Below are 11,913 nucleotides of genomic sequence, written 5' to 3' on the forward strand. Positions count from 1 at the left end.
TCCAAATAGTAAAGATTCATCAAAAGAAACAATGAAATGAGTTGCGTAATCTAGCCCACATCTGAGTCTGTCCCTTTGAGGTTTTATCATTTTATCCATGTTATCGATTATTTTTATTTATTCTTTTAAGAAGCTCGTTTTTATGCAGGGGGACCGTGTGTGTCATGTGCGTCCCGCAGGGGGGACCGTGTGTCTCCTGTGCGTCCTTGCAGGGGGACATGTGCGTCCTGTTCGTCCTGCAGGGGACGCTGTGGTCTGCAGGCCCACGCAGAGGGGGAGGGGAGGACGCTTCTCACAACTCCGCGTTTCTGCTCTTCTCGGCTTTGGACTGACTCAGTCACACAAAGGAGACGCGGCTGTTCATCCGTTGATGCGCCAGGACCGAACATGGCTCCGTGTGTGTGCTCGGTCCTTGTTCTGCTGCTCACAGGTGAGATCTGTGTTATTTCTCTTTCCATGTTTCTGTGTGGAGTCTTCTGTTGTTTATACAAGAACCAGGATCAGGTTTTTTATTGTGGACCAAGATTTCAGTCTGAAGGGAACCAGGTTGATTCAGTTGTTGATACTGAATAATGTTAATTGATGAAAAGTACTCAGTTCCTATTGATTACAGATAATGTCCTCTATCTGCCTATCAGCTTCCACACCAGGTGGGTCACCTGACGGGGTCACATCCCACAGGTTGAGAAACTATACATTAGGTATTTCAGTGTTTTTCTGCATCCACACATTTTCTTGTCCAACGTGAGGTTGAATATGAGAAAATATTTTGTGGAGAATGTTTCACTGAAGTGTAGCTCGTTTTCTTTTCTACTAGATTTGTAGTCGTCAAATCTGTTTTCATTTGTCTGTATTGGATTGTGCATTACTGTGTATACTGTTACAACCTTAACCATTAACCATGATAACACTGGCACCACAGGGGTGATGTGATCATTCAGTGTTCAATGAATCAATTAGTCCATTTGGAGAATTCGTGAATTATTTCAACAGCATTTTGTGTGATAATATTTTTTTAGTTTGGACCCTTTGCTGAATAAAGCACCTTCAGTTTCAGCCCAGCTGGTTTGTCTATGTTGGTCTTTATTAGCTGCAGCTGGATGGACAGAATCAGTGTTTGTTTATTACACACACTTGTTGTTGTTTATTTCCTGTCCAGCTGTGCTGCTGATGTTTCCATGCTGCGTTCAGGGACTGCGTGTGGACGTGTTTCCCAGGCAGCCTCTGTTCAGACTGGGGGAGCGTCATCAGCTGGTCTGCTCGGTTCAGGACTGTCCCATGACGCCGAGCATCTCCTGGTCCCTGCCAGGGGACCGATCCCTGATGGCCTCCGTCAGTACCACCAGGAACCGCTCGGTGGTGACCTTTGACCCTGTGATGATGATGCATGAAGGAGTTCTGCTCTGTAAGGTCAGCTGTGGGCAAGAGAAGAGGCAGATCACAACATCTGTACAAGTTTATTGTGAGTACACACTGTAACACACACTAACTGAGTCCGGTACTGAATCTGGTCTGAGTCTTGTGTAGAACTGTGGTCTCTGGTTTAATACCTGCCTTGTCTGTGTCTCTGCTACGTTCAGCTTTCCCATCAGCCCCTGTGATCACAGGTCAGGACCACCTGAGACCAGGGCTGGAGTCCACCCTTACCTGCCAGGTTTTTGATCTTTACCCAGCAGAGTTTGTGAACCTCACCTGGTTCAGAGGAGACCAAGTCCTGCAGAGCACTCTGAGAGAACATGGCTCCAGCTTGGTTCGGTCTGAATACAGGTTCACCCCTCTGAACCAGGACGCAGGAGGAAACATCACCTGCAGGGCCACACTGGACCTGCAGGACCTGCCCTCTGAAAACAGGACCAAAGAGACCACCATTCCACTTAACCTGCTCTGTGAGTCCTTTGGTGTGAGTCTGAGTCCTGGTGTTCAGACAGACAGACAGACAGATAGATAAATAGATAGACATAAACGGATAGATAGATGGATAGATATAGATAAATAGATAGATAAAAGGATAGATAGACCGAAAGATGGATAAACAGATAGATAGATAGATAGATAGATAGACGGATAGATGGATAGATAGATTGATAAATAGATAGATAACTGGATGGATAGACAGATAGATAGACGGATGCAGCAACATGTACATGCATTCAATACACTATAGAAACATACAGACACTCAGTACGTAGAAAATAATGAATATGAATAAAGATACAGTGTGTAAGGGATAGTGTGCAAAATAATCCTTGAGTCCTATTAGTTATGATCTGGTGTACCTGAACCCGTTTAGACTATCAGGATCTGGTATAGATATGTTCAGATAACAAGGATCCAGTTCTTCTCCTGAACCCTGGTCCTCTCCCTGCAGATGTTCCTGTGGTCACATCGATCTCAGACTCTGTTCTGGTGCTGGTTGGCTCACCGCTCACTCTCACCTGTTCAGTGGAGGGAAACCCTGAACCCACCATCACCTGGAGCTTCAGGATGATGAACGGTGAGACTCTGCTACGAGGTCGAGGACCTGAGCTTGTCTTCCCAGCAGTGAGTCTTTATGAGGCTGGACAGTACGAGTGTGAGGCCCGAAACCCAGAGGGAAACCAAAACGCTGCTGTGAATGTCTCCGTTTATGGTGAGAGTGAAGCTCTTGTTCTATTTACAACCTCTGCAGGTGCTGACAGTCCGTTGCTGGGCAGGTCAGCAGCCATGGGCTGAGTCCTGAATGTGGATTCTCCTTACCTATTCTTTTAGTGTTCTTACTCTGTCTTTGTGGTTTTCTTATCTCCCTGTTGTCTCTACCTGTCACCAACTCTGACACACGTCTGCTCCCCCAGCTCCACCCACCAACACCTCCCTCTCAGTGAGTCCAGGTGAGGAGGTGGTAGAGGGTCAGCAGGTGACATTTATCTGCCGCTCAGATGCAGCTCCACCCGCCATGCTGGTGCTGAGAAGAGAGGGGGTGGAGCTTCAGAGGTCTGACTTCACCACCTCCTTGCTGTCCTTCAGCCTCTCTTCTGCCCAAGTGGAAGACTCTGCCCAGTACCAGTGTGACGCCTCCAACCAGTATGGATCCCAACTGGTGACCAGCTCCGTCACAGTCAGAGGTACTGGTTTGACTTTATTTCAGTTTTGGTTCAGTTCCTGTGTTTCTTTAGGTTTTAGTTTTGTTCTGAACACGAATACTTAGCGTTCTTAGTTATTTTAATTTTAGTTGTGTTTTTGCTGGCAGTCTCCTGAGTTTTATTAAAGCGAGATTAAGCCTGTTGCTGGATTTGGAGGCTTCACAGTCAGAGGAATTTCTGCAGGCAGTGCAGAGACCAAAAAACGGATCAGACACAACAGAAGCCTCTATTTAAGTGATATATTATCTGTTCAAAGACAGACCAAGTCTTCGTCAGGACGGAAACTGTAAACCCAGATTGTTTACATTTGTTCTCTGTATAGACCAATGTCACTGCAGTTACAATATTACAAACACGGTGAAATAAGGAGAGACAAAAATGAAGGACAGGTTTCTATCTGCATCCTCATTCAAACCGTCCAACAGCAGGTGACCGACAATGATGTTGTTCTGTCGGTATTCCAGCTCACCCACTGCAGGTGGAGCTGAGTCCTCAGGACTCAGTAGCAGAGCGGGGTTCAGGTCTGGTCCTGACCTGCATGGCCTCCGGATGCCTCCATACTCCCATCCTCACATGGACCAGGATAGATCAGAACCAGACTGTCCTCCAGAAGACACAGCATCAAGACGGACATTCTGTGCTAAACCTGCGGGACCTGGACCTTCAGGATCAGGGGTGGTACAGCTGCGAGGCCAAATGCAACTCCATTCTCAGAAACAGACACACCAAAGTCCACATCTACTGTGAGTCTGGCACACCTGCAACACCTGAAAACTAACCAAAAATAACAGAGGTTTTAGCCAAATATCCTTTGTATTGTCCAATAATTAAAGAAAAAAGAAAACGTCATAACACAACCTAACCTAAACCAGAGCCATCCCAGAACCTGAACACAGAACCACACAGTTTTAACCGTTACCGTGGAGACAGTTTTTTTTTCTTTTGTTGTTACATTAAACCAGTGACTTCAGACCAGTACGTGACAGGCAGCTGTCGGCTGTGGTCACCACGAACAGTTCTGCTCTTACTGGTTCTAAGCTGTCCATGTTTGTGCGGGGAGTTCAGAGAAAAAACATCCAAACCTGAATCATCAGGATCTCATTTCACTTCAACACATTGCCGCATGTGAGACGCAGCCTGAGTCATGGAGTAAATAAGCTACAGTAAAAGATACGAAACAAAAAGCTATGAAACAAAATACTGTAGGACCCAATAAACAAGGCGACTGTTCCCAGCATCAGTTACTGCTACAACTGTAAAATCACACTAAATATAGTCACCTGGATCCTCTTCCACACTCCACACGCTGTACCTATCTTTATTTCATTCATATTTTTTCATATTGTTGTTGCTGTGACAAGCACACTGAGAGTGACTGTACCAGTCACATTCCCTGTGTGTCCGTAAATCCAAGTCTGGTTCTGACCCACTACTCTCAGTGTTGTACACTAAGGTGAATCCATGGATGTTGGATACCAAATGTAAGATGACCGTGCAGTATGTACAGTATAATAAATGTGTTGTGAGAGCAGACACATTGAAGAGAGGTGGAGTCCAGGTCATGGCGTTCACATAGACGTCCTGTATCGTTCCTGAACCGAAGGAGCTGTTAGACCCGCAGCTCTGGACAGTGTGATGTGCAGCATCCTTCGTTTTCCCCGACACGGTCAGATCTGGGTTTAATCTGAGCTGAGGACGCAGGAAATAACACGAGAGAAAAGCCAAACCCCCCTCCCCCATAATCACTTTATCAGAAACACTGACTCCTCTTCTCCCGTCTCTGTGTGGGAGGAGAGGAGTCTGTGTTTCTGATAACAATCCTCCTCCATAAAACAGAGCTCATATAAACAGAAAACAAAAGAAGGAAAATGCACAAGGGAGAATAAAACATGTAAATATAGATGTACATTCTACAGCCTGAATGAAGAGACTGTCAGATGCACTTCAGACCAGGCCAGGTGAAAAATGAAAACGTGCCTCCCCACCTCTTTTCCTCTTGCACTTTGGAACACCTAAAAGATTCAGTGTCCAAGGTGCCATGCATAGAACCTGCAAATCATTTTCAGGGAAGTGGTTTCTGGGAAGTTTCACCAGAGAATCAAAACCAGCTGACGGATGACGTCTGAATCTGAAACGTGATGATTTGATAAATGAAGTAAACATGGATGTTTGTCCACAGACTGACATAATACAAATATGTATCTACTTTCTGCTGATTTCTTTCCTCCAGCATTTCCATCTGATCCAGTTCTGGAGGATCCTGGTCCCCTCTTACTGGGTCAGGTGGCGGTTCTTCGCTGTTCTGTCTTCAACGTCTTTTCGGCCAATCAGCTGAGCATCGAGTGGCTGTTGGGGAACACAACCCTTATGTCAGAGGTGTTCAGGTTCTCCAGTTCTTTACAGAACTTCTCCTCTGTTCTTAAGCACCACATCAAGGAGACCCAGCAGGTCCTGACCTGCAGAGCCAAGCTGCTGACGGACAACAGAGATGTGTGGAGGTCTAGGAGGACCAGCGTCTCTCTGCAGGTCCACTGTGAGTGTCTGAGGACATTGAAAACTACTCTGAAAGAGCTACAGGAAGTGTTGAAGTAATCATGTGATGTATTTTAACACCTCACACGTTGACAGTCAAGTTAATCGGTAAAACCAGCAAAGAGTCCTGGGTACACTCAGTGAAATCATATCACAGAAAAAGATATAAAACATATAAAACTTAACTGTCCCTCCATCCCGTTCCCATTTGAGTGCACCTAGACCTGTTGTTTCCTGGAAGGTGTGTCCAGCTGTTTTACAAACACTGAGCTTTGACCTACACTTAAATGGTTTGGGTTTGAGAAGATGCTTTGTCCATGTTATTGAGTTCCACAGGGACGTGAGCTTGGTCCTTTGTGGTTCTGTGTGATTCTTTAAAACTCAAATTCAGGATTTCAAACTGTGTTCAGGTTTTATCACATTCCTGGTCTTTTTGTGATCCAGATTCTCCACGGAGAACCTTCCTCTCAGTGAGTCCAGGTGAGGAGGTGGTAGAGGGTCAGCAGGTGACATTTACCTGCTGCTCAGATGGAACTCCATCCACCACGCTGGTGCTGAGGAGGGAGGGGGTGGAGCTTCAGAGGACTGACCCCACCTTCCCCTTGCTGTCCTTCAGCCTTTCCTCTGTCCAACTGGAGGACTCCTCCCAGTATCAGTGTGAAGCCTCAAACCAGTACGGATCCCAACTGGCGACCAGTTCGATCACTGTCAGAGGTACTGGTTTCATTTTTAGTTTCTCCACAAGTTTTAATTGGCAGGGTCAGAGGTTTCTGTACAGAACCTGCAATGACTTTTTAATGTGAGTAAAGCAAACCAAAAAGTATGTTTAAAAATTGGAAGGAAGTAAAAAATAATAAATCAACAGAATAACAAAATATGGCTATAACAGAGGGGCATCACGGCGGTTTAGTGGTTAGCACTGTTGCCTCACAGCAAGAAGGTTCCTGGTTTGAAACCCATCAGGGGCCTTTCTGTGTGGAGTTTGCATGTTCTCCCTGTGCTTGTGTGGGTTTTCTCCAGGTACTCTGGTTTCCTCCCACAGTCCAAAAACATGTATGTCAGGTTGATTGGTGACTCTAAATTGCCCATAGGAGTGAGTGTGAGTGTGTGAGGTTGTTTGTCTCTATGTGGCCCTGTGATGGACTGGTGACCTGTCCAGGGTGGACCCCTGCCTTTCACCCAGAGAGAGCTGGGATAGGCTCCAGCAGGTCCCTGGGACCCTGGTTAGGACTAAGGGGGTACAGATGGATGGATATAACAAAAAAAAGCCAGATATTTTTTTATAATCCCAAAAAATGCAGAGGAATTTGCTGTACAGTTTTTTCAGACTGCAGACATTCAGGTAAAGTTTCCCCTAAGACAGTCTGACTGAGCCCACATCTTATAAGCTCCTGATTTCTCTCATCTAAGTGAATGAATGGTGGTGACACATGAAGTCTGAAAACTAGTCCAGAGCCTCGTGGAGCTCCATATGTGGAATATCATTCTTTTCCGATCCTTTCCAGTGATTCTCTTCCTCGGCTCTTCATCACCCTGTTCTGTTATCTGAGACCTCGGCCTTTCGCTCGTCACGTGATGATGAGAGCTGGACAGAAATAAACTCTGACTCCTCTGCTCAGCAACATGTCAGACACTTCACAGGCTGATTACGACAAACTGAGCTCTCTCTGATTCGCTCTGGGATCAATCTGCACAGCTCCAGGTGTTGCAGATGTGCACACCTGAGGCAGGAGCTACAGTTTTTACATCAATAATCAACACAAAGCTTAATCAGGACAAGTAAATAAAATTATAGGAATTTCAAATGGAAGACCAACTTGTCAAAGAAACAAATTAGAGACAGAACAATAACAATAAATGGTTTAAAAATGTGTCCTGCAGTAAATGTGTCGGAACCTGTGGATTTATTAGGAACCCCTGTGTTGGACTCAGTGGGTTTATTAGGAACCCCTGTGTCGGACCCAATGGGTTTATTAGGAACCCCTGTGTCGGACTCAGTGGGTTTTTTAGGAACCCCTGTGTCGGACTTAGTGGGTTTATTAGGAACCCGTGTCGGACCCGGTCAGTTTATTAGGAACCCCTGTGTCGGATCCATTGGGTTTATTAGGAACCCCTGTGTCGGACCCGGTCGGTTTATTAGGAACCCCTGTGTCGGATCCGGTCGGTCAGGTCAGAACCCTGCAGGACTGTTGGATTAGACTGACACAGGGGTTCCTAATAAACTGACCACTGTGTACATATACCATACCAACTTACATCTGTGTGTGTTTTAAGTTAAGAACTGATCAATCCTTCCATTACGTACTTCAGTACATTTTACCCAACGATGTTTGTCCAGTTCCAGCTCCTCTACACTGTTTTCAGTTTCCATTTGACTTGTGTTGTTATCAAATCAGTGCCTGACTTGTTTTAGTCACCAGAAAAACCTCCCTGCACATTTCTCTTTTTATTTATCACCTTCCCTGTTTCAGCCTCTGAGCAAATGTGATGTGACACACTGCTCTCACAGTTTCACTAAAGTATGACTAAAAACACTGCTGTACATCTGCAAGTCAAGTCATTTATTAATGTTTTTATTAACAGTCAATCCTTTCAAAGCAGCAAAAATTTATGAAAAGACAGATGACAGGAAAAAACTGCTGGCCCCCTTTGAACACTGACCGAATGTAAAGGTAGTTCCACACGTGTTCAGGACCTCTTATGTGAGAATCACATGACTAGAACTCTTACCAACTTTAATGTGGTTTGTTGTGGTCCAGCCCCTCCAAGAAACACCACAATCCTGGTCCTACCATCCACGGTGGTCCAGGAGGGACAAAATGTCACCGTCTGCTGCCAGACCATCAGCTTTCCGCCATCAGCTGTGATCCTGAAGAAACTAACCAATGGGACAGAGCTGCATTCCCCCAATGGCACCTTCCTCTTGGTCAACGTCACAGCCAAAGACTCTGGGCTGTACCAAGTCAACGTGACCAATGACCTTGGATACCAGGTCAAAATCTTCAGCCTCAGTGTCAGAGGTCAGTCAGTCCAGTTCATGTGTGAAAATTGTAAAAACTGAATCTCTGAGTTCAGTTTTCTGACAATATCTAAAGGTTGAGTCATGGCAACAGGACTTTCAGTTTTTAAGTCGATAAAAACTGAAAGTCTAGTTGCCATGACTCACCTTTAGATAACTCCCCCTGGACGACTGAGAATCTTCAGACATTTTTCTGACAATAATGTCTCTCTTGCTCTTTGTGCAGAAAGAACCACCAGACTTCCTCCCAGGCTCAGCGTCGTCATCATCCCATCTGTCTGCATTGCCGGTGGGCTAGCAGCTGCTGCTCTTGTCCTTGATTACCTGAGGAGATCCAGGAAGAAAGGCTTTTACCAGTTGCCCCAATCTATTCCACCTTCAGCTTGAAGTCAACACTGGCTTACCAGTTTCATCATGTCTACCAAGATTTACATGACTGCCATGTCCCCACAGTTTGGCTCATATCTCCCAAAATGTGGCCCAACATCCCACTGCAGCATGTGGCTTTCATATGCCAAGATGTGGCTACCATGTCCTAACATTTGACTACTGACTTCCATCATGTGGCTTCAGTATCCCAGTATGTGACTATCACATCCCAACATATGATTCTACAAATGCGTGGCTACTGGTCACCAAGATGTGGCACCATGTGGTCAGCATGTCCTACCATGTGGCTACTAACTAGCATCACGTGCATACGTATGTGTATTTCAGCATGTCAAATGTGTAACTGTCTCTTCTTGAGGCTATCAAAGTCCAAAATGCCGCAGAGCATGTGGCTATCAAGTTTTAGAATTTGAACTACATCCTCAGAAAGTAGCTACTGTCAATCAACACGTGGCTGCTAAGGTCCTAAATGTGGCTGTTGTGACATTTTTATTTCTACGCTTAGTTGGCACATTCCGACATGTGGCTGCTTTTTCAAAGCATGCGGCTACCATATCTCAACAAGTGGCCACAACATGTGGCTATAAACTAATAGCCCACTGTGCAGCATTCTTCCCCAGATGTGGCTCTCAGAATCCTACATTATGCTACCACTTACCAAAATATGGCTACTATCTGCTAACAGGTGATTAGCAGGCTTAAAAACCACCTTCCATCATGTGACCCCTGCCTCCCAATATCCCTTGGCTACCAAGTAGCAATTTGTCACTGTCGATATCTACCACCATCCAAACTTGTGGAAGCCAACTTCAACATGTGACTACTACCACATCCCAACACATCTACCGTCTCCACACGTGGCTATTGGATGCCAAACTGCCATCTGCCAACCAGCAGCCCAGACATGCCAATATGGGGTTTAACCTTCCAAAATGTGACTATTCCCATGCAACTGCTAAGTTCCAGCATTTGGCTGCTTCAGAACATGTGGCTAGTGTCCTGATGCAATGCAGCCACATGCCAGCCTGCTCTTATAACTTCTTATATTTGGCTACCACCTCCCAGTATGTGGCCACCACCTCCGAGTGTGTGACGACCCTGTTTGAACTGTGGCTTCGATACTCCTCATGTGGCTACCACTGTCCTGCCTGATAAATGCACAGTAGCCATTGTTAGATATGGAGCGCAGTAGAGGTGTCATCATTATGTGTCAGTCAGCTTTCAGTGACTTTACTGTTCATTTGTTTTATTAGCAACTGAGACTGGTTCAGTGAAATGTCCCTTTACCGGCTTAGAATGAAATGAGTCGAAGCTTCAGCTTTTTAACATTTGATCTATGAGCTGTTTTCTGGAAACAAACATTCAGTGTGAGCAGAAGGCAGTTTTTCTTTGTGTGCTGCAGTTGTGTCACTTGCTTTGGTACCAGCTTCTCTTTTTACCACATAGTTCTGTTTGTGTCTATCTGCTGGAGGAGACGTGAGTTGAATGTTGAAATGTGTACAGTTTCTCACACTGTGCTTTTATTAAAGATATTTATTTCCTCACTCCTGTCCCAGAGCTGTTGGAGCATGATTTGATTTCCCGGGAATTTCCTGTGATCCAGCAGCGCTCAGCTTTCTCTTTCACTTCTGTCAGAGTCCATGTTTACTGGAAATCTGAGCCGTGACCATGGAGACCCCCATGCTCCTGCTCAAACCTGATGGTCTGAAAACACTGAAAAACAGCCTCTGCTTGTGTTTCTGGGCCAAATCATCTGTATTCATCAAAGGTGCTGGACGATTCACACTTCAGCAGAAATGTACAACCTGTTTTTCTGCTCCCATTAAATCTGGGCTGAGTTTAAAGCTTCTTCTCTGGAGGCTGTGGGGTTAAAAAGTGGACCTCTGCTGCTGGTACAAAGGCTTCAACGCCCTGAAATGATTAAAACAAAACTTTGTACGTGTGGGACGACCCGACTGTCAAGCACAATCCCCCCACATGATCGGGTTTCTGTTCAAGGTCTTGAAGAGCAGTGTTTATGGTCTGGGGGGGGGCAAGGCAAGGCCCCAACAGATGGGTGTTTTTTTTTTTTTTTCCTATTATGAAATACTGCTTAGTTTGGCTTCTTCGTGTTCCTGAAAGCTTTTCTCAGAAAATCACTTAATGGAAAATCACTTCATGGATTTGTTGAGTACAGTGCCTTGAGATGATTTTATTGTGATTTGGCACTAAACAAATAAAACTGAATTGAATTGAATTAATCGTGATGGACTGGTGACCTGTCCAGGGTGGACCCCTGCCTTTCACCCAAAGAGAGCTGGGATAGGCTCCAGCAGGTCCCTGGGACCCTGGTTAGGACTAAGGGGGTATAGATGATTGATGGATGGATGAATTTAATTAGTACCTAGTGGTCCTGCAACCAGCCTGGATCAGGTGTTTATAGACCTGAAGCTCTCATAGTGGGAAATGTCTCCAGAGCCACCAGTCTAAACCTGACAGTGCTGCAGTGTTGTACTTCATGTACTGCATCAGATGTCGTGGAGTTAGAACAGATTCAGCAGCATCAGTGTCTCGTTATTATCAGGCTGGTTTCACTCCGTCAGAGTTCGGGTCAGGAGGAAGGAGAACGTTTTCAGATGAAGACATTTGCTGCGGAGGGAGAAATACCAAATGTTCCGTTGGGTATACAGGGTTTAGGGTTCACTGACATGTTAAGAACCAGTGTTAAAATCCTGTCTACCAATTTGTTTGTACCCTGTTTACAAACTGAGCTACTGAATACTTCATGTTTAGTTGTTAAATACCAGTGGATTTATAGAACTAACATGTTTTAGCCTTCTGTTTAAAATTCCTGTAGGTCATTTAAAATGGTCT

General features: G+C 45.3%; 1 protein-coding gene across 1 annotated transcript; it reads left to right on the forward strand.

The window, feature by feature from the left end:
• Positions 1-316: 316 nt before the first annotated feature.
• vcam1b (vascular cell adhesion molecule 1b) lies at positions 317-10,610 on the forward strand. The gene is made up of 10 exons (XM_026323499.1): positions 317-430; positions 1,160-1,462; positions 1,581-1,886; positions 2,369-2,629; positions 2,832-3,101; positions 3,584-3,862; positions 5,350-5,652; positions 6,096-6,365; positions 8,411-8,671; positions 8,897-10,610. Exons 1-10 carry the CDS (start codon positions 388-390, stop codon positions 9,055-9,057), a joined length of 2,457 nt encoding a protein of 818 aa, XP_026179284.1. The 5' UTR covers positions 317-387; the 3' UTR covers positions 9,058-10,610.
• The last annotated feature ends 1,303 nt before the right edge of the window (positions 10,611-11,913 follow it).

This window comes from Mastacembelus armatus, chromosome 4, assembly GCF_900324485.2.
Source record: "Mastacembelus armatus chromosome 4, fMasArm1.2, whole genome shotgun sequence".
Taxonomy (NCBI): Eukaryota; Metazoa; Chordata; class Actinopteri; order Synbranchiformes; family Mastacembelidae; genus Mastacembelus; species Mastacembelus armatus.

Excerpts from the sequence above, each read along its gene's own strand:
- vcam1b (XM_026323499.1), top strand. The coding sequence starts at position 388 with ATGGCTCCGTGTGTGTGCTCGGTCCTTGTTCTGCTGCTCACAG. Across the intron at positions 1,887-2,368 it reads CATTCCACTTAACCTGCTCT|ATGTTCCTGTGGTCACATCG; the intron begins GTGAGTCCTTTG and ends CTCTCCCTGCAG. Across the intron at positions 2,630-2,831 it reads TGTGAATGTCTCCGTTTATG|CTCCACCCACCAACACCTCC; the intron begins GTGAGAGTGAAG and ends CTGCTCCCCCAG.